Here is a 22,759-nt window from a genome sequence, read left to right as displayed (position 1 = left end):
TCTGGAACCAGCCTGCATGGTGATGAGATGTTACACCAGGGCATTTTGCCAGCAGGAAAACATATTGATATGGTTCACTACTCAAAATATCATACCTGGTTTTGATCATTGTAGTCGCACTCCCGAACCACCACCAGGCCTCCTTTCTGACTTGGGTGGCCCTGAGCAACCAGGCATTTGTTGGTTTGAAGGTGATACAGCTACAAAAGGAAAACAGTTTGATGAACAGGATAAACAACAAACACCATATACCAAAGAGAACACATGGTAATGCTTTGGAAGCACTCAATGTGCTCACAAAGAAGAGCAATAGAAGGCCCTTTCTCCCTTTTAAAATACCATTTTGTTTTTCAAATTAATCTGGAGAAAAAGCCAGCATTCTCTAGTTCCATTTTGCTTTCCAATTCTTCCCTTGGATGGTAGAAGTGCAATACACACAACTTGGCTCAGCACAAGTTTCTTTCCCTTTCTTGCTCTCCACAGAAGCCTACAGTCCCATCAACTGAACAAATCTTTACTGCATTCTACTGCAGTTTAGCTTCAAAGAAGTCCCTCCCACAGCATCTCTTAATGAAACAAGACAAAGCTATTGAGAAAAGGAAGGTCTTAAACAGATGCGTCTCTGACATCATCTGCTTGCAAACTGATCCTCAAGAGCATTTACACAAATGAAGTCACAGTTGCTACAGGTGAGGTAAGAAGGAAAAGGTTTAAACACTCCTTAAATGCCCGTTCCACTTCAAACACACTGTCTACCCGATTTTGTCCCACTCTGCATGTGTAGGAGATGGCAGGGCAACAGATCTGCCATGCACGCTAAAGTAATCATAGCCAATCTAGAGCTGGATAGAGAGTAAAAAAAATTTGCTGTCCTGAACTGGAGGCCAGGCTGGCTAATTAGCTAGTTGTGTTTTATTATGAAGACATGGATGCTTTGGCATTTGTACTGATTCCACAGATTTTTATAAACCAAGACACTTCCAGTAATAAAAAGAACAAACTGCTCCACCACACTCTCATAATTAGAGAGCACAAAGACAGAGTAATGTTCTTCTCTAAAGAGAGTTTCTGGAAATAGCTGTCCCAAGACACACCAACTGCCTCCCCAAGCACACCATACTTCTCCTGTTCCCTCTACACATCTGAAACAAATTACAGAAAAGCTTCTAAGTCACATTTTCTTACACTCCAGAGACTTCTAGGAGTGGTTTAATTTCCATCATTCCTCACTCACAAGTAGGCTTTCAAATCATTACAGCTTTAAGATTTTTTTTTCCTTATAATTTTCCCTCCTTGTTTTTATTGGCCATGATGATCAGTATTTAATAACACTAAAGAACCATCCGGATCTGTGATCATTACAGCTCTTCCCAGCTGTCAAACCAGCATTTATCTCTGGACCTACTAGCTTCTGAGAATAAACTGGGATTTTGAGTGATTTATCCTGAAGAGCACAGCACACAGTGGTGACATTGGCTGATAGCTCTGTTCCACGTAGGCATGTGGAAGTAGTTCATAGAGACATCAGAGCCAGAGCTCTCGCACATGCAGTGCTGGGTATAACCCTGGAACCCTGAAGCATCAAGCTGAGGAACTGCATTTTTCAGTTGCAGTTGGAGGAAGCATTCATGCATACCCTAATAATTAACTTTACAACTTGACTGGGATTCAATTCTAAAAACACTGCACAAGCTGTGGCTTCCTAGGCAGCTGCTTCCAACCAAAAGGTAATGATATCAATAGGCTGTCCATGAGCTCTGGTCCTCCAGCCTGCATTCACTTGCAGCACTAGCAACTGTTCATATCTCCTTACTGCAGGCTGCACTACTACATGGAGCACGCTCCATCTCTACCTGATGCTTCCAATTACTGAGATAAGCAGGAATCTGCTAGCCATAACCTACGTGCAGACTAAATAGTCCAGTAAAAGATTATTTCCAGTTTGCACAGAACAAAAACCGCGTTCAGCATGAACAGATCTGAGAAAATCTTTCAAAAAAAAAAATCTCAAGACAGACCTCTGTATTTTTAAGAAAGTTTATCTTACCCTTCCACGCTGGATTACTTTTGGTCGCTTTTGTGCTCTATTAATAAAAACTGGCTGTGGAGCTTTGGCATTGGGCCCGGATACTTGCATCTCAGGATAGATGTTATCTAAATACCACTTGAATGACTTGCAGTTCAATCTTTTTCTCAGTTCTACACGATCAGTTATATTTCCATAGTGCCTTGTCCTTAGCTCAGGTCTCAAAGCAAAATACTGCTCCTGTAGGTAGGGGGAAAAGGTTGAGGGAAGGGAAAGAGAGGAGAATTACAGATCAGTGATTTTTTACTTCTCCCTGCTTGCAGAGCTCTCAAAGTTTCATTTCAGACAATTACATTTATCAATCTCGTCACAAAAATGAGAAGAAAAGTTCTCTCAGAGTCTTTAATTTCAGCTGCTAATTACAGAGCTCACAGAAGAAGTATGATATTTGCACATCAACTAGTTCACTAGATAAGACTTAAAAATCAGTTATCAGGGCACTGAGCTGCAATATTCTGCTGGATTAATCTATCAGACACCTGGACTTTGCCAACACATTTGGAATTCCTTAGTGCCATCTCTGGCATAGAGACAGCAGACATCTCAAAACAGATGGCACATCTGTCCTTACCAACACCTTCGAGCACATGGATGCACACTGCTCTTTTAAAAGTAGAGGAAAATGAAACATTAAAAACAGGGGAATGTTGGACACCTCCAAGGAAGTTTGGAGATAGGCCAGACCTTGTCATTAGGAATTGGTAAAAATTAGCTCTGCTACTCTACTTGCCTCTTTTGTGGTTGAAGTTCAAGTTTTAATATCTCACCTCTTCTGTATTTTTTATTTCCATCATATACATGAACTCAGATCATTTTAACAACCATCAAAACCAAAATTTACATTGTTGTTTCCCTTCCATTACGTAGTTTTATTTATTACATGTTGGTATTTGCTCATATCTGCAAAACAGCCCTCTGTCTCATCTTTGCTCGATTCACCTCACAATCACATCAACAGACAAAAATATCTCCAAGCTTGCATTCCATCCATAAATCTGTCACAATGACAGTCTCTGGCAACTATTATGGAATTAGATTACACATAGCTGGAAAAGGTTAGAACATAACTGTGTGATAAGAGACTGCAACAATCAGCAGTATATGTTCTCTTTGGACAAAGCACTATTGGATGGAAATAAAGAATCAATTCTAAGCTATAGAGAAAACCATCATAAATCACAAACTACTGTGCTCAGACACCAATAAAAGGGAAAGTGATAGATCAAGTCTACCAATGCATTATAAAAATGGAGAATGAAGATAAAAATGAACGACTCCTAATAGATTCCTCAAAGTGACAGAGTATCAAGACAAAGGATGGGCCTTGAAACATAAAACTTTAAGGAATATGAAGTTAAGAAAAATCGCTTCTACAGAAATTATGGGGACCACTGGAGCTGGCAATAAAGCAAATCCTATGCCCTCACAAGACAAATGCCCTCAAATACAACAGAGATGAGGGCTTCACACAATAGACCAATTTACTTTCAAAAGCATAGTGCCAGGTCTGAATACAGGGAAGAAACATTCTTGCCCTTGAATCCAAAAGTCAATCCCAATTGGCCTTACAGTGCTAGACAGATTAAGAATCAGACTGCTAATTGTAACAAAAAGCAAATAAATAACCAATGAAACTGCCATCTCACCAATGTGGAAACTACCTAAAGGCATCCAGCTCCCACATGCAAGTGATCTGGACACAAAACAATGCTGAGCTTACAAGAAACCTACACATCTTTTACTTCATTAAAAAGGCATAATATTGAATCTCCCTCAAGCAGTAGCAGCAACAGGGGTGAAATTTCAACACTCAAAAGCAAAACCACAAGCTTACAGAGTTTAGGAATTCAGACCAAAATAAACATTAGGAAATCAGAATACAGAAGAAAGATCCCATTAGAAAGGCCAAGAGTCTTCATTGTGACACAGCCTTCAGACACGTAAGCCAGCTAATAAATATTTCATGTCCTAGAAATGTCTCTTACTTTGTATTCATCCATCCACACGTGTGCCAGCCTCAATGAATTATGAGCCATAGTGTCCTGTCCCCCTGGAGAGCCATAGGGACGTCTCTTACGGAAAATGTGTCCCACTCTGGAGCAGGGAATGATCAGAAGTCGACCCCCACACATCCAAATCTGTCCACAGAAAAGCAGAGCACAGCTTACCATAGGCACACTGACCAGGCTCGCTTCTTCCTCACCTTCAAGAGATTTTTCAGTAGGTTTATGCGCAATACAACATAATTGTCAGCAGTGTTTTCTACATGCCAGGCTTTCTGATAAGTTAATTATTAGATCTTTGGGTTGGAGAAAGAAACATTTCAGTCATGCCATCACTTCTTCCACTCACAACATCATGGCCTTCTCAGAACAGGCAGTATGCTATTCCTAAATGATATGGTTCTAGTGACCTATTAGAAAATTCTGAAACATTTGGGCTGGGATTTACCTTGTAGGTTAAGAAAACTGACATGAGAATTGTTTCTCCATGGCTCCACAACAAACGACATACAAGTAGGTCAGTCAATGTCATCAAGAGAGCAGTTTGTAATCAAATCACTTAAACTCTGTCTGGATAAGATAAAGTCCAATTTTTATTATTCCCAACTCTTCCCAAGGGAAACAGAGCTTCCAGACCTTGGAACTGCATATACTCCTCAGTTAATCTGCTTTTACTCCACACTCTATTCTGTACTAAAAACATGGAAAATATTCCATACACAACTCTGTAAAATAACTCAAATTTATGATTACTTGTTCTTATTTTTTAATTCCGATCTCAGTTTCTCTAATATCTCAATTTGTCAGATTTCTCTGAAGCTTATGAGTATGTGGTTAGTGTCTGCTTTTTTTTGTTTGCTCTTGCTTTGGAGGTGGTATTTTTGTTTGTTTGTTTTCACTTTCCTCTGATCCCCTTCTTGTATTTCCCATGGTTGCATCTTATTTCTGAGCAGATCCTCATCACATCTGCTGATGAATCCATGCCACAGAAGCAAAGAATAAAAACATGGCATTGAGCACAAAAAGCTGTTTTCTATCAGGGAAGTGACAGTGAAGAGGAGAAAATAAAGCAATCCCAATGAAGCATCACTTTCAAATCTCTTGTTAATGATTTTCTTCATATTTTTCCCAACCAATATGATGCTTTTTTTTTTGTGAGTTAAGAATACAGCAGAAGTTTTACATTCCCATGCCCTCAAAATGAAGTTTGAAAAGCACCACAAGCTAAGGAAATATAACTTTACATACTGCCTACACTGCAGTTAGCCACGTATATCTTCAACCTATCTGCAGAATTCATTAAGTGTTTGTATAAACCATTTTCATAAATGTGTGATTACTCTTTTCTATGTCTAGTAATATTTCTAGTGATTTATTTCCAGTATCATGAAAAATTTAGCCAAACAAAGAAAAAAATTCAAGTATGAGCTCAAAATTCTTTTTAATCTTCCCATTAAAACTTGACCTGAAAGTTATTATAAAGGTTAGTGTGCTAGAGGCATCCCTCCTAGGAACAAAAGCACTGGTTTGTGCGTGCAAACAGCTATTCCAGTGCTACTACTACACTGTATAGAGGGAAGAGAAGCCAGACACTGAGATTCATACTCCAATACACACAAAGTGAGAGTACCCGAAAAGATATCTCCAGATTTTCTCCTCCCCAGATGTCCATGCCACTGTCATACTGTCCAAGCTCATTAAAGTACTCACGGTCCATGGCAAACAGGCCTCCAGCCATAGTGGGTGATCTAAAATGGAACAGTGAAAGCTGGTCAATGTTTTAAGCAAGAAGAGGGATTTCAGCTGAACTGGTTAAAAAAAGCTTGCATTTAGACCTGCAATTTTTAGCTGATTATTTCCACTTTCTGCAGGATTTCAGTTCCATAGTCTCTCCCTGTGATCTTTCACTATTGATGTACCCATAAAACCATATTTCCTCATATAGTGAACTCAAGGCAGAAGGATGGAACAGAAAGAGAAACAAACTGCTGTCTCTCCATTCAGAAAATAGCAAACACCTGTGCAGGTTTGAATTCCATTTAGTTTTCTAAATTGAGAATTAGGAGCCATGTTTAATTAGCTGCTGGTAAAGACAGATCATCTTCCTACAATCACAAATGCAATCACAATGCAGTTACAATGATGTGTGTTCATCTTCCTCTTACAGGAGGGATTTATATTAACTGGGCTTGATTGAACAGCAGAAAAAAGAGCAGAATCCAGAGGGCATATTAATAAGATCAAGAAATAATACCCTAGTTAAGCAAAAGAAGATCAAAACTTCAGTCATACAAGCCAAGCAGCCTGCTAAAATACATGGTACTCTACCTCAGAGGATTCAAGTACCAGGAGCAGCACTGCTTCATCATCAATGCTGTGGTCAGTTGGTAAAGTCATTGATAAGTATTTGAGTTTCTGTACTTGCACACATGTTCTTATCGGAGTTTCCCAGTTTTCTACCTTGCCTGAGCACTCCTAGAATGGCCATCTATTTCATAGAAACCTCACTTTTTCCATCCCTGACATCAAAATATTACAAAACTCTCTAGATCATAAAATGTAAGACTTTCCATTTGATGGAAAGCCATTCTCAAAGGCTAAACAGCAAACTTGCTTCTCTGTCAAAGCAAGCAGAGTATGTATGAGAAGTCCTTTTCACACTCAGAAAATGATCTCCTTAGAGGACAAGGCTACCATTAAGTATAAAGTTCCCTGCCTCTTCACAGGAGATTTTCCTAAAAGTGAGCTGAAGGAAGGCAACAGCAATGCTGAACACAGTGAGAACTGATCTCCAGGTGTGCCCCAAGTAACCTTTGAGAAAGATTCCAAATAGAATATAGATTTTAAGTCTATCTATGACTGTTCCTTATTCACATCCCCCCAATCCACCCATTTCCTTCAGAAACTGCTACAGCAACACTCCTCATACAAGCCAGTCAAGCTGTTCAGTAACAGAGTTTCCTGGCTTCTCAGACAATGAATGGGAATGCTTTTGTTCTTGTACCTGAGCTGTGCGTGTCTACTGTTTAAGAAAGGCATCTACTAAAATCAGTTTATAAGAGTTACGGCTCCAGTAAGAACCAGACATTGCCATTCTGTACAGGTCAGACAGCCACGAATGGTTAAAAGGCTAAGGAGGATGTTCTCACAGCCCCACGCTAAGTCTTACTAAGACTTTTGTTTCAGAATGGTGTTCATGCAATCCAGACCACAGAAATAAGGACAGGATTCCAAAAAGCTATCTGGGACATTTGCCATATTGTGACAGAACTGTTTTGAAGACGGCCTTCATGTCCCTGTGCATTCATTTACAAAGCTTTATGACAAAATAAAAGTTCAAACAAAGCATTAAACCTTTTTCCCTGCTCAAATGAGAAAACAAAATCCAAATAGGAAAAAAAATATTGACATAGAAGATAAGCAAATACTGCATCCTCTCCCATCAGTTATGAAATCACCTTCACATTGCCACAAAAATGCATTTTCCCAGGCTAGCAATTCTTTGGCACTTCACCACAGAAAGTCCAGAGCCTATGAGCTCTAGTGGAATAGCCAGGCAGCTACTAGAGACAAGATCACATCAAAATTACGATCATTAAGCCAAAAACATCAAATTGGAAATGAACACTGGCAGGTGGGTTAAATCTGTCAGATAATTTCACCATTAATAGAGAGCACAAGCTCTTTAAGACTTGTGCCTTCAGCAAAATCTGCTAATATGCTGCTTTCTCCCTAAAGAGGGTACCTTCTTAATCAACTAATACACGATTAAATACTAGAAACAGAAGTGAAATAGGTAGTAGAAAATAAAACTACTTCTGGGCAATATAATAAAGAGAAATAGTTGATAGGTCAGGCATCTGCTTCTAAAGCTGCATGCCCAGATACATTTCATAACACCTCAAAGTGCTCCTGAGCACCCATACGTTACACAGAGCTGACTGCTGCACACCATGCAAGAGAAGCCTTACTTGATTGGAGCAGTGGCTCCCTCAGGACCTTCAAGCTCTGACAAAGGAACAAGATCCCACTTAAAGTGCAGGCCCCAGTTAAACCCTCCACGCACAACTGGGGAAGAGCTGTAGGTAAGCGTGTCAGCACTGATGATGTCAATCACAGGGCACACCACAGTCCTGTGGTCTTCTTTGATTGGAGTCAGCAAAGGTTGCAGCCACATCTCATTTACCTCACAGTGACTGTCCAGGAAAACCAGCACTTTTCCTACAAAGGCCAAAAAACACAGAATAAAGACTTGAGGTAACATGAAATACACGAACATGTGCAATTGTAGCTGCAGAGTATCAGCAGTATCCTCACAACTCTGCGTAACAGAAGGGAAGTGCCATCTGCACTCAGAAGGGTGGAAGAACTAGACAGCACTGGGATTAGTTCAGTCACTAAAGCAGAAGGTAGATCCTGGCTATCACACATTATGAACTGCTTAAAATAGGCATCAAGTATCACACTCAGACCAAGCACAACTGCTGTACTTTAAAAGGAACATCAGAACTCTCAGAGACTGGAGATAGACTTGTTCTGAAGAGGAGCACTTTCTATGCATGAACGAGACTACAGAGGCAGACAAAGATGACAGTTACTGGGCTGGATAAACCATCCTTGTGACAAAGCTGCTTTTGTCCATTGACTGTAATCACCTTAAGCTTCCTTCATATCACACTTCAGCACTGACTGCTGTAGCTAAGATCTGTGAGTTTTAAGCTGAGCCATTCTGACAAATTAATCTGCATTCATTCAAGACACAGATGACAGCACTTCAATTCCTGAACGTAAAGTAATGCAGAAAAATCTCTACATTTCACTAGCTTCAGTTATCGTGGATCCAGACCTTGAAAATGAGAGCAAATGCCCTGATGTGGCACAGCCAGACCCACCAGTATGAGACCAACCAACACTTCAGTCCTGTCAGGTCTATCAGATTACCTGCCATGATCAGAGAGGATAATTTGGCTCCTGAGAGGTTCAGCTGGTCTAAGAAATCATCTGAACTTTAACTGCATAATGTTAGAATAACATTAAATTTACATAATGTGGAAAAAATGGAAAAGAGCTTTAAAAAACACTTAGACAAATTATGTCTGTGTGTTTCTATTAACAACAGGCAATTTTTGACTGAGGGGAAAAGCACACTCCAGAAGTTCAGAGGAGCAGTAAAATGACTTAAGATTACACTAACACAAGTGGGTCCAAGCACAGTTTACAAGATGTAAGCACAATTTTCTCTCTGGATTATGCCATTACAATGCTAATGAGTAAACACCAATTACAACATTTTAGCCACCAATCAAAATTATTTGAGAAGTCCTCTATACTTCCTCATGCAATAAAGGCTTAACAAGGAAGTACATTAAGGTAAATAGCACAGTACACATAAAGGACCAGACACAGTTTATCCCAATTAGCACTCACTACAACAACAGAAAAGCTTCTGTGTGAATCATTACAGTTAAATGGCCATTCAGAAGGCACCTCTGAGTTTACTGTGGTAAGAAAGCAGATTGTCATTTGGGGGCAATAATGCCCACATGAAACGTGCTGAGGATACTTTGACAACTCAATACCCAGGGCAGAGGGAGGCATTCCTCAAACACTGATCCTTCAATCAAGAATAAGGTAAATTACTCACTGCCTCACTAAATGTAGTCAAGCATTGTTTTTGACTATTTCACTGACCCATTCTAAATAACGAACTCATTTTTATTATTCACTTATTAAAAATGAGTTTATACAGGAAGGAAGAAAAGCATAAATCAATACTTAGACAAGAGTAAAAAGATATTAAAATCTGCTGCCAGATTTGCCAAGTCATTGCTTGGGTGATTTGGAAAAAAGTCTACTCCCCTCTTACACAGCAGAAATTTTTTTTATTTTTATTTTTTAAACACACACAACATTTTACCAAATTACAAACCATAAAAACAGTGGCTTTATTACATCTTCATTACATCTTTATTACATCTACATTACGTTTTCACTGAAACAAGGAACAAATCTTTCTTGCTCCTTCTAATTAAGTCATTAGGAGAGCTAAGTCATTAGGAAAGTAACAAAAACCTCAGATGAGGAGTAATTCAGCAAAACTAGGAGGAAATACAGAAGACTTTCTGTAGAACACTGTCAATATCATCATGCAAACATTTATTAATTAACATTAGTTAAGGTCTCCAAGCACCATCATATAGGTATCAACCAATAGACTTCATACAGCTGTTGTAATGTAGTTTAACAGAGTCACTGACATGCTGAAACTATTTAACACTTTACACCTGAAGTAGTGTTAACCAAATCTTTCCTCCCCCAGCTTCAGTTGTGCAGCTTAGAAACTGGCATAACAGACACTTTTGCAGTGGGGTAAAGCAATTGCATGTCAAACACTCAGCATCTGAAAAAGCTGCATCACAGAAAGAGAAGAGTCACTAAAATAAGGTCAGAGTATGCAAAGAAAGGAGAAACAAGAAAGTATACCTGTAGCATGAGAGGCTCCAATCATCCTTCCTCGAATCAAACCTTCCCGCTTCTCATTTCTTACTAGTTTTGTTGTTTTAGGAAGCTGAGTTTTAACATATTCAACCAAGTCTTTCTTCAAGTCAGCTGGAAGGAGAACACAAGATCAACAACAGCATGGATGCTTTGGGAGTTTTGTTTCAAGCCCCAAGATGCTCAAATCGGGGCTAAATATTAAGCTGCAGTTTCTTGAACGAAGACTGGACTGCTATCATTTTGCAAAGCCTTTACTACAATATCATTCAAGTTAATGGGAAAGAACAGACTCAGTGCTAAAAGGAATTACCACTGCTAAAAAAATAAGTTTAAGGTCATTATATGAGGAGATAACATTTCTCTTCCTAAATTCTTAATGCAGACTGTCAAAAACAGTAAGAGTAATGAAAGCCCTTTCACTCACGCAAAGTGATTTAAATTATGTTCCACATACTGAAACAAATACTGACACTTGAAAAGCACAGTAACACATTTCATCCTTTGTACCTTCTGACTCAACAGCAGATAAACAGAATTACAAACACCCCTCACAGGTAGTCCCTTTTCTGAAATTCAAAATAATCATTCAAACTGACCACTTAGTGATAAAAGGGGAAAAGTTTCAAATTAAAAGAGCTGAGACACAAGGAAATAGTTTTGTTTTTTTTTTGTTTTTTTTTTTTTTTTTTTTTTTTTTTTTTTACAGTAAGGGTTGTGAAGCACTGGAATTAAGAGCAAGAGAGCAAAGTTAACTGAAGTACATGAACACCCTGCCTTGCCTGTCCCTTCTGAATGGCCTAGAACACTACACCATGGCACATCAGTCACAGGATTCACATATCCCTCTGTTGTTGTAGTTCAGGGACTTGCTTGCTCCTCATACTGCATGCATTGGTGTTATACTGGTTGTTTCACCAATAAGACTAATCGTTCCCTAAAAATAGCATCTTCTCCAATCCTTAGCTGCAGAACATACTCATTAACAGCCAGAAAGGCAAGAATAACAACTCAATGCTTTGAATCTAATTTGGCCTTTGAATTAGGTAACAGGCCAGAAGAGTGATGGCATTACTCCTAAACAGACATTAACCAAATGCGTGACTATATTCAAAAGAGAGGGTTTTGAAGTAAGCTTAGATTTGAATATGAAGGATATTAAACTTGAAAATAACAATTTGCACAAGAGACTTGTAGCAGGGAGTGTTTATTGCTTCCAAAGAACAAAAGAACAAAAGTTTTTAAGCATTATGCTTACTTATCAGCAAGGATAAGTATGTTTGACCTCTTTTCTCCACATCTTAACATTTGACCTGACCTCACAGACAGAAAATAGCTGCACAACAAGAGAATTTAATTCTACAAGAGATGAAGCATCTGATCTCACAAAGCAAGTGAGACCTTAACTTGGAAACCAAATATGAGATAAAGAAAGGTTCTGTGTACTAAAGAGCTTAAAAATCATTTTAAAAATGCACGAAATTTTGGACTTATATAGAGGCAGGCAACTAGCACAATCCTCCTTGCAAGTCCTGCTGGACTAACGCATTCCTCAGCTGGCATACAACTATTTGAGATACCAAACCACTGGATTACGTCTGTTTTTGCTTTTTGCTTTGTGTAAGAGAAAAATGCTGGAGCATCAATCTTTCAAGAGTACTGAAGTTCTGCAAGGTCTTCCCCTCTGGGGCATGGCTTGGTGGAGATGGCTGCTCCACAAAGAGCCAGCAACAGCTACTCTTAGGGCGGCCACAAGGGGCTGTGCAAGAGCCATGCAGAACCCTACCAGCAAAGGCTGAGCTCTGCTCCAGCTCTGATCCGATGGAGCACTCCATCGTCCTGAAATATCAAGCAAGTATTAAAAAACAAGGCACTGTTTCCGTAGTGCCACATCCACTTATCTGTGAGACCTCAGCAGGGATTATGTGCATTCAATGCCTTTCAGAAGCGTTCACAGGCAGGATTGGCCCAAGAAATTTGCTAAAAGAGTTATCTGCTCTGAACACTTGTGTAGCCTGGACACCTCTTGTTATTAGCTTCAAAAACCAGTTTCTGAATGCTGAAATCCATATAATGCAAAGATCATCAGGAAAATGGCACATTAGGAAAGTGTCAAAGTGGATATAATTCTGGACATAATGGAATATCTTGCATCTGTAGTGGCTAGGACTTTTCAAGTATAGATAGCAGTAACAACTAGTTTTACAGGTTCTACATTCAGACTGGTAGTAAAGCACAGGAAGATTCAGGAAAGCTGAGAAGTGCAAGCTCTGACTGAAATATTTCCAAAAGTTCTCACCCAGTTCACTGTTGTCATCCACCAAAATAATTTCATGAAGAAGGTGTGCAGGAGTGCGATCCAGGACACTGTGCACCGTGCGAAGCAGGGCAGAAAGTGCTTCATTGTAGAAACAGATGATAACACTGGCAAATGGCAGATCAGAAGGGTAGGATTTCTCTCTACACCTGCAAACAAATATAGTACTTATCTTGTTATCTGGGATCTCCAAAGGGCTATTGTCACTCTTTGAATGTCATAAAGTGCTTATATCCAAGTTAGTTAACATCTACAGGATTAAGCATAGTAAGTTACTCTCCACATAAATGCAAGCTTACAATTAGCACTGCTACTTGGTAGAAAAAATATGATGGATTGTAGTGGGAAGGAGAATAACAGATCCTTAAGACATAACAAGAGTAAATAGTAAAGGCTTATTTCAGCTATCAAAACGCTGCCTAGCACTCTAAGGTGGCTCAGGTATGTACAAGAATGGCTCCCCACTACAAGAAAGACAGGGATCTCTTGGAAAGAGTCCAGCGGAGGGCCACAAAGATGGTGAGGGGACTGGAGCATCTCTCCTATGAAGAAAGGCTGAGTGAACTGGGTCTGTTCAGCCTTGAGAAAAGAAGACTGAGAGGGGACCTGATCCAGGTCTATAAATATCTAAGGTGTGGGGGGCAGAATGGCGAGGCCGGACTGTTTTCAGTGGTGAGTGGAGACAGGACAAGGGGAAACGGCCAGAAACTGGAGCATAGGAAGTTCCGCACAAACGTGCGCAAGAACTTCATTACAGTGAGGTGACGGAGCACTGGAACAGGCTGCCCAGGGAGGTGGTGGAGTCTCCTTCTCTGGAGATGTTCAAGACCTGCCTGGATGCCTACCTGTGCTACCTGCTGTAGGGAACCTGCTTTGGCAGGGGGTTGGACTCGATGATCTCTGGAGGTCCCTTCCAACCCCTACAATTCTGTGATTCTGTGTAATTATGACAAATACATTTATTGCCCAGCCACCAGAGAACTGGTGGGATATTTGAAAGTATCTCCAGTAGTGCTAAATACTTGTTTAGAGAACCAAACACTGGGATTCAGCCCGCAGATGAAGACACTCAAATCTGGTCAATACTATCAGTGAAGTCAAGACAGCATTCAGCTCACCCTGAGGCAGAGAAGTGCATTTTGTTAGCTGAAGAGCTGTGTATGCTTCATTAACTACATTGACTGGATCTCTGCTAAATGTAATAACAGTAGAGACAACTGACTAACATGCAGATAACTAAATTAGGCATCTTAAGCTCCTCACTGAATCTCTCTCAAAGCAGAAGTTCGTTCTGCTTATTTTCAAATTTTATCTATAACCTCCAATAGGCTACAGTATCACAGATTAATGCCATTTGAAGATGCCAGGCATGAAGGAATCCAACAAAAATAAGGAAAACCATAAATGGAAACAGTGGTATACAAAAGCAGCCTTCACTGACTTGGAATGAATTCAGCTCTTGGGAAGGATTTCAGCAAGTACGATTCATTACCTTGACCCACACAACAGCAACCACTAGAAAAACAGAAGCAGGCTTATTTATTTTTTTCAATTCAGTGGGTTTTTTCTTATCATGTTGTTACTGTGATGATTTTTTCCATATGCACTGTACGGATTAAAGAAAAATTTTGCTTCATAATAAAACACAGTATATCCAGCAGTGCCATGCAGATACCAAACAAATTCAAAAAAGAAGTAGAAAGCTCTTCTCATCTAACTTATCCTCTGGGCTTGCAGCAAACATTGAGCATATATAAGCTGAAAGCATCTTCTCCAGAGAACACTCATCCACTTGGGCACCTGAACATTTAACATCCAAGTTTCCAATGGTACCAAAGACAATTATAGCATCACTTCTGACAATTACAGTACTTGTAGCATCAACAATAAAGCTTGGAAAAAAGTACTGTAGCACACTTGAAGTAATTGAGAGCACAGCTAGGAAGACAGCTCACAAAAATTAAATAAATATGATACATATTTGAATAACTGTACATACTTTGCATCTCTTGTATCAGGAACCTCCCTGTGATACCCCAGCCGGTTACTGATGAGCATATTGAAAGCATGCTTCTGATAGCCCAAGTCTCGGACCTCCTGATCTTCTTCATTAAAAATCATTCCTGCAGAAGGAACACACCAAGGTCAGTGAAAAGAATTAAAGTATCCATTGGAAATGATCAAGGATTGAAAAGTGTGCTTTAACTTTCCCCAAAACCAACCATGCTCTTCAGAAATGCCTTTACTCTCTGGTTTTGTGGATTGTATTTTTGCTCAACTGTTTTTGTTACCCCTCAGATAAACAGTGCTTTTGAGCAGTCTGTGTAGCTACAACAACATGAAATCTTCCTCCAAACTGAAGGCTTTGTTGTATTTATTGCCTTAACAGACACATTCCCGTTTCTGAAATGGCCTCTTAAGCCCTGCACTGCCAAACAACATCAAAGACAGGAAAGACTGCTCACACAATGAATCAGCACCTGTCCACATCTAGAAGTGGGATTTTTGAGAGGAAAAAAAATAGTTACAGTGGGAAAAAAGCCCTCACAGAAACAGCTCCAATTCCATACATTTCTCTTGTGCCTGCAGTAACAAGAAGAGCTACGACAGAATCGGCAACTTCTTATTTCTCACTTGAGACACTGACAACAACAAAAAAAAAAAGCAAGAAATCTAGCTGTTCCTTTGCTGATTATTTTAGCACAAGCATCAGCTGTTGCTGAGCACAGCAGAGGCAGCAATTGTTAGTATAAATAAATACACTGCCAGAGGCCAAGGTGAAATCCCAAATGCCATTGTGCCTGCCTTGATTCAGTGCCAGGGTTCCTCTCTCAGTGAGCCAAATGCTCACCAGGGTGAAGAAAAGCAAACTACTATGGTGCTTCAAATGAATCTTCTACCAAAAAAAATTCGAGTAGAAGAAAGTGGTAAGAGCACAACACCATCATCTTCCCTACAGTTGTTTTTGACAGCAATCTCTCACTCTCTCACTCATTTGCCTTCTCTGTAAAGCAGAATAAAATCAAACCTTCCAGACTCTTCTCGTTCCTCACGCTGAGTTTTTGACAGCTATGCAAAAGCCAACTGAGCTCAAATGCAGGGAAAATGCAGTGGATTAGAAAACAGAATAAAGACCATAAGAAATGCAAAGAAATAAAGTTTCAAGCTTAAGAACAAGGTTGGCTTTCAAAGCACAGCTGCATCACAGCTGTTTCAACACAAAGTCTACCTATGGGTATAGCAAGACCACCTTCTAGAGGAAAATCTGCATCCAGATACCCAGATTCCCATCTCTTACAATTCTCACTCCACTGCCTTCAGTCCTGAGTACAGCAAAAACAATTCCTTAAACAGTAAGGATAGTAAAGCACTGGATTAGGTTGCCCAGAGAGGTGGTGGGTGCACCACCCCTGGAGACACTGAAAGTCAGCCTGGATGGGGCTCTGAGCAACCAGATCTAGCTGTAGGCCTCCCTACTTATTGCAGGGCCTGGAGGGACAACTTGATGACCTTTAGGAATCCCTTCCAACTTAAACAATTCTATGAAGTGTACGAATGTCAGAGCATCTACAGAGAGCAGGAATGAGGTCTGGTCAGAGTAGCAGCACCTCTCTTCAAGCACCAGTGGCCTAAAAGGGTAAGCTGGCCTTCCTTTGAACACATGAAGTTTCAGAGAAAGGTTTCCAGCTTGTGAGCTTATGTAGCCAGCTTAATCATATCTACATGCATCACAGTAACACAGTGCCACTGGGTCAACTTAAAACATTCCCTTTATTCAAACCACGAGCTTAAGAAACACACACTGAATGTTTTCTTCCACAGCCCACCAATATACAACCACTAGCTACTTTATTCTGATTTTCTGAATACGGACTAGAAGAAATGCTAACAGTTTTTAAAACATCCTCATAAAGAACAACATCCAAAACATCTGCAAAAGACATGGAAGGTTTCAGTCCAAACAGCAGATACAAGCCTTTGGAAAAGAAGATTTGCAATGGAAACATCAGCTCAGGATTGACTTCAGCAGTGTTACGTGGATTTCATAAGTTTGCAAAGAAAAAACAGATTACCAGATCAGTGTTTTCAGCTATCACATGCCAATCCTTCTGTTGTTGGGTTTTGGTGTGGGTTTTTTTTTTTTTCTTTGCATGTTTATCATTGCCCTACCCCAGAGAGGCATGAAGCCCCTTCCTGCAGCACCTGATCTAACTCAAACAGAGCCAGCTGTCTCCTCATTATTCATGTAGAGCTTATCCTGGCACCATAAATCCCCTTGGCTTTCACCAACCAAACTAGTCACTCTGTTTGAGGATCAAGAGACTCCTCAGTTGAAAAGCTCCAATTTCTTTCCTGGCCAGCACTGAATAGTTGGAAAGAAATGGCACCTCTGGACTGGCTTTCACCTCCCTTGGCTCTCATGGTTTTTGCAATGAATTGATAAACATTTGTAATGCCACAAGGCAACGCAAATTGGCATTTCTGTTTTGGAAGATGTTTTTCTACATACGAGCACAAGTCTATCATACAAGTTTGTTAAAGGTCTACAGACTTTTACAGCTAATGATGCAGTAATAATGAAAGAGTTCAGTTGGATATAAATGTTAAGCTCCAGGCTATGGAAGGTACTTTGACACAATTCCCCAAAAAGCAGTAGATATTAAAACACTCAATACGTACCAGACTTAAAGCAAGTTCGTAGGCTAATAGTCAATGCATATTCAAATACAGCAGAAAACACCAAGCATTTTAGTTTGGAACACAAACCTAATCTCACTGATGAAATATGCTCCAATGGAACATACAGATTTTTGTTGGTGCAAAATAAGCAGGTTTTGACAACCATCACCATCATTTCGATTAATCTTACACTGTAATTTTGCCATCCCACTTTTTTTTTTATGCTATTTCATACTCCAAGAATATTCTCCATATCAATGGTCTTCTTCATTATGTATTGCTATCAAGCTGCTTTTAACAGCTGCATAAGATTAGAGCTTCTCTGTGGTTAAAGTTCATGTATTTGAGCCTAATCAATACAGAAGCAAGACATGAAAGACATATCCTGAACCTTCTAAAAAATAAATCAATCAGTCAAGAACCACATCAAGGGCAGACATCTTGGTGTAATCCACTCCCTGTTAACACTCACACAGCAGAATTATAACTGTTAGAAATTGTATATTTTGGATTATACACAACAGAATAAATTTCAAATAACTCTTAATTAAGAGAGCCACTTGTACCACCTACATTTAACACCAAAGCTACCTTACTATATGGTTTTACCCTGAAATCCTTTGAACAAACAGACAATTTTCATTTTCTCTTTCTATTCTTTTGTCACCCACACTAAAAAGCACTCACCCATTTCAGGAGAGAAGTCTCCCTCTCCCTTTACTGGGTCCTGGACATGATTTCCAATAGGATTTCTAAATTTACTCTCTTTCTGCTGCAATTCAGGTATGTTAACTGGCCCCCGAGTGAAACGGGGGTAGAATTTTTTTGGAAATGGCTTCTGAGGTTCTAGCCCCTTGACGGGCACATTCTTGAAGGATTGGTTCTCTTCACTGAAGTTGAAATAAACAAAGAGCAGAAGTGTCCAGGTCACCGATGTGAAAAGGCACCCATAACAGAAATAGCGGAGCGTGACGCTTCCCATTGTACACTCAGCATTGTTGAGGACCCATTCTCAATTACCTGAAAGAGAATAAAAACGCATTTTGAGAGCACTGCCTGTTCACTCCTTAGGCTTATACATTAATGAAGTTCATTCTATCCATTACTGTTCCATTAAATATCTTTGTAACACTAACAGCGGACCTGAAGAATGAAATGCCTCTTCACTTTCCCATTCAAGAAGCGTGACTACAGTTGACCAACATGCGTGGCCACTACTGCTTTGAAACACGAAGCAAACAAATCACTAACAGCCAAGTGACACACAGCGCTTAAAGGTGAGCAATTAATTCTCTCAGAGCAGTTACATAATTATCTTTCTTCCACCACAGCATGTTCATCTGCCTACATTCATTTAACCAAATCAGTATTTAAGTACATACCAGATACAAAGAATTCGTTCCTGCTTTCAGTTCCTATCTTGAAATGTGGAATGAGAGAACACAGACTCAAAAACCAATGCAGTTAACTCCTTCATTCCAAATTTAAGAACACCAACCATCATGAGCACCCCAGAAATCAGAGTGCAATGTAACTAAGACACAGTACCAAGTCAGTGACATAGCGACACTTACAGACTCTCTCCAGAAACAAAAGTAGCAGAGAGAGAGTAGCAAAAGAATAAAAACCTCCAGGGAAATTCACTGGCTCCCTAAAGGCATCTGCAGACTCTGGAATAGATTCCATCCTCCTTGGAGATGCCCACCTGAAACTGAAAGGAAGCAAACCAGCCCAGAGTTTTCCTGTAGGCATCCCGCCACTAATACCACTTGCCCAAAGTCTATTGGCAGTTACTCAGGTGAGCAAACCCCTGGAACGAAGCACGTGAAACTGGTGATAAAGTTTTATTTACAGCCCTGGAGAATCAGGTAAACTGTTTGGAGACTCTCCTGTCTAAGCAAGGCTTGGTTCCCAAACTTCAGAAACTATAAACCCTGAAAGAATTAGAATTCTCTCATCCTTATCTAAACACACTGAATTATTAGCATAGTAGCAATAAGTCAAGAAAATATTTAGCCACATATTTAATTAGCAAAACATTTGTATGAAGAAAACAAAGTACTGAGGATTGGGGCGGGAGGAGGGTCAAGAGTTTATGTTAATGTATTTCTCAGGCTTCTCAAGGAGTTGGAAACTAAGAGCAGTCCTCAGGTCAGGCTGGCAAAGAACAAACCTTAACAACAGTTACGAGCACAAACAATATTCCCTTCTCAATACAGAAAACTCCTACACAGAGGCAGAAGGCACTACGATCCCAAGGAAACCTATAAAGATCCCACTCATTTTGGCAGTGTAATTCTGAGCCCTAAAGAGAACATTTCCATAACGCAGAATGAAGCAAAAAGCCTCCTCAAAAAACAATTTACCTGTTATTCTTACCAAGTCAAACTCCCTCACTTCTGTAAGGCAAAAAAATCTATGCGACAGTTAAACCCAAGGAGCTTAAAAAGGTCTTAAACAGGGTTTAAATCTCAAACTGATTCCGCGCATGCAGACAAATTGCATGCTCTGTGAAACAGGCTCTAATGCTGCCATACACAAATCCCACTGCTTAACCAGCAGGCCATGAAATCAGTCAGGCAACAAATGCTCTGGGGCATAAGTGATTCCAAAAAAAAAAAAAAAAAAACCCACAAAAACAAAAAACCAAACCCTCATTCTAGCTAACAGGATGGGTTTAGCAACTAGAGAGATGCAGAACACCAGACTCCAATATCTTATCGGATATCATGTCTTAACAGTGGTCAATTAAAATACAATAAAGCAAATCCAGACTGAAAAAGGACTGGAGTTGCGAAGAAGCAGGATTACATACACAGCTATTATCATTGCATCACATTTACTCTTCTTGCCAGACAGTCTGCAGACAATTAATACTTATCCTCGAAGATCTGGGTACTTGCCAGTTTTTTCTAGCACAGCCACAAGAAGGTCATCTGCTGCAAGACTTGTCCAAGCCTAATACTGCTGCACAAAACCTGCAGGAGTTGTTTTTCCATTTGCTATGGTAACACAGATGTACAATCCCACGTTGTGACACATGTACTTACGCTGTGGAACAGAGCTGTTTGAATAAGATAGCAACTCCTGCAGCAGAAGCAACCTTGTCATTTCAGAGCTGTGTAAGGGTATATCCACACTGAGGTTTGGACAGGAGAACCAGATCTTACCCTTGCTATCCTAGATAACAGTAGGAATACAGGACACAAAGCAGAATTCATGATGGAACAAGCTTCTCCTCATCTTCTCTGATCTGTTTTAACACTCACAGCCTGTGCTGCTATGGAAGCAAATCCAGACACAAAGTTTGCCATACCCAAGATCAGACATTCAGGTGAAAAAGGAAGAGATAAACGAGTGATCACCAGAGTGAAAAGATCACGTCCACCCCTTCCATCTCCAGAAAGCCCTCTGGCCAGCCTGAAGATCACATTTGGAGAGCTGCCAGGTTGCTCTTACAACAAGCACAAACCTGAGTGTGATATTATTCCACGTGTTCTTTCCCAGGGCAGAACTACTTCACTTTCCTTTCCCTTCCTTTGCTGTTTTGCAGCTTTGCGAAAAGACACAAAGGTTGAAAAATTGCATTTAAAATAAGTGACAGAACCTCCACAATGCAGAAACGAGGCCCTTTCAGTAGCTTGCTATTCAACCAAGACATTTGGTAATACATTTGGCAGGAAAATACAAAGCCATTATTTATTTCCTCTGAGTTCCAAATGTTCTGTTAGAGACTTAGCTTTGAAGGCAGATTGGAAAAAAACAAACACTGTCTGCAAAAGGAAAGCAGGGTTGAGTAGTTTACCTTATTTACCAACACATGAGCATTTACACAACTGGCTTCCTACGGATTTCAACCATTTCTACTAACTTTTCAAGCATTATACACAAGGTTCTGCATGGGTCCCACCCTGAGGAGCCAGGAGACCCTCTCCAGCCCTACACTCACATGGATTCAATTGCATCAGTACATCCCTGCCTTCCTCAACAAGCCAAGCTTCACTTGTTTCAAAATACTATGGCCAAAATAACTGAGGTGCTCCAGAGAGAAGAGAAGAGGTAGTCACAGGGACAACTGCCACACAGGCCTCCATCTTTCCCTTGGCCTTCTCCTTGTCTACATGCTCACCACAATATTTTTCTTATTTTATTTACACAAACAATACAGTAACATTCAATTCAGTCACCATTAAATTGCAATTTGGATAGTAAAAATATGAACTACGTCTGAAACTTAATTACTGTAGGGAATCTGCTTAGACAGAGGGCTGGACTAGATGCTCTGCAGAGGTCCCTTGCAATTCCTACAATTCTGTGCTTTCTATTAAATCAAACACAAACAAAAATTGTTACCCCCTAAAACTACAGTTTAAACATAACAAGAAACACTTCATAATATGTATTATGAATCAGTCTCTCTCTTTCTCTATCACATAACTAGCAATAGGACTAGAGGAACGGCCCCAAGTTGTGCTAAGGGAGATTCAGGATGGATATTAGGAAAAGTTTCTTCTCTGGAAGAGCGTGCAGGTGGTAGAAGGGGCTGTCCAGGGAGGTGGTGGAGGTGTTCAAAAAACATTCCAATGCTCTACTAAGGGACATGGGTTAGTGGGGAAATATTGGTGGAAGCTGGGTGGTTGGACTGGATGATTTGGAGGTCTTTTCCAACTTCGGTGGTTCTGTGATTTTAAGATAACACAGCTCCTCAAGATAACTCAGACTACACTTGAGGGGGCTAAAGCTTTTCAGAAATGGAGGGGTGAAATGCAAAACAGCTGTCAAAAGAGAGCTCCCAAAATACCTCAAACAATTCTCCAAAAAACAAATGTAGCGAGTCAAGATTCAAAATGAGCAGAAGACAATTCCTCTCAGTAACACAGGAGCTTTCACAACAAATAATAAATAGACATACAACCATATCTTGAGATATTTTACAAGCCCTTGTTAACACACACAGCATCCTAGCAATACATGGGGTTTACAGCTGCTTGCAGAGGGATACTTCAGAATCCAGTGAGAACAGATGAACAGGATCCATAACCCAGACAAACACAAATCATTTGAGGTGGCAGCATCTCCTCCATCAGGAAGTTATGGTCCATTCTGGAGGCAGAGTGACCGAGAAAAAGAAAAATGCATGTATTTAGAAGCTGCCCCCAGTATCTGCTCAAAATATAT

At 40.0% G+C, this 22,759-nt stretch overlaps 1 protein-coding gene across 4 annotated transcripts in view; it reads right to left on the bottom strand.

Annotated features, from left to right (window-relative positions):
• The window catches only part of GALNT11 (polypeptide N-acetylgalactosaminyltransferase 11), a 40,218-nt gene that overhangs the window by 6,819 nt on the left and 10,640 nt on the right, over window positions 1-22,759 (bottom strand). For all 4 annotated transcript variants that reach the window (XR_007378214.1, XM_048951497.1, XM_048951499.1 and 1 more), the window contains 9 exons: window positions 18,269-18,601; window positions 14,901-15,024; window positions 12,884-13,050; window positions 10,573-10,698; window positions 8,061-8,310; window positions 5,720-5,837; window positions 4,072-4,224; window positions 2,048-2,266; window positions 96-200 (listed from right to left, as the gene is read on the bottom strand). Coding sequence is in view for 3 of the 4 variants with exons in the window: in XM_048951497.1 (XP_048807454.1) it covers window positions 96-200; window positions 2,048-2,266; window positions 4,072-4,224; window positions 5,720-5,837; window positions 8,061-8,310; window positions 10,573-10,698; window positions 12,884-13,050; window positions 14,901-15,024; window positions 18,269-18,563 (1,557 nt within the window). In the remaining variant the exon portion in view is untranslated. Of the gene's footprint in view, window positions 1-95; window positions 201-2,047; window positions 2,267-4,071; window positions 4,225-5,719; window positions 5,838-8,060; window positions 8,311-10,572; window positions 10,699-12,883; window positions 13,051-14,900; window positions 15,025-18,268; window positions 18,602-22,759 lie in introns of those variants that run through there.

This window comes from Lagopus muta, chromosome 7, assembly GCF_023343835.1.
Source record: "Lagopus muta isolate bLagMut1 chromosome 7, bLagMut1 primary, whole genome shotgun sequence".
Classification (NCBI taxonomy): domain Eukaryota; kingdom Metazoa; phylum Chordata; class Aves; order Galliformes; family Phasianidae; genus Lagopus; species Lagopus muta.
The sequence above is the reverse complement of the archived record's forward strand: the minus strand, read 5'-3'. Positions and strand labels throughout refer to the sequence as shown.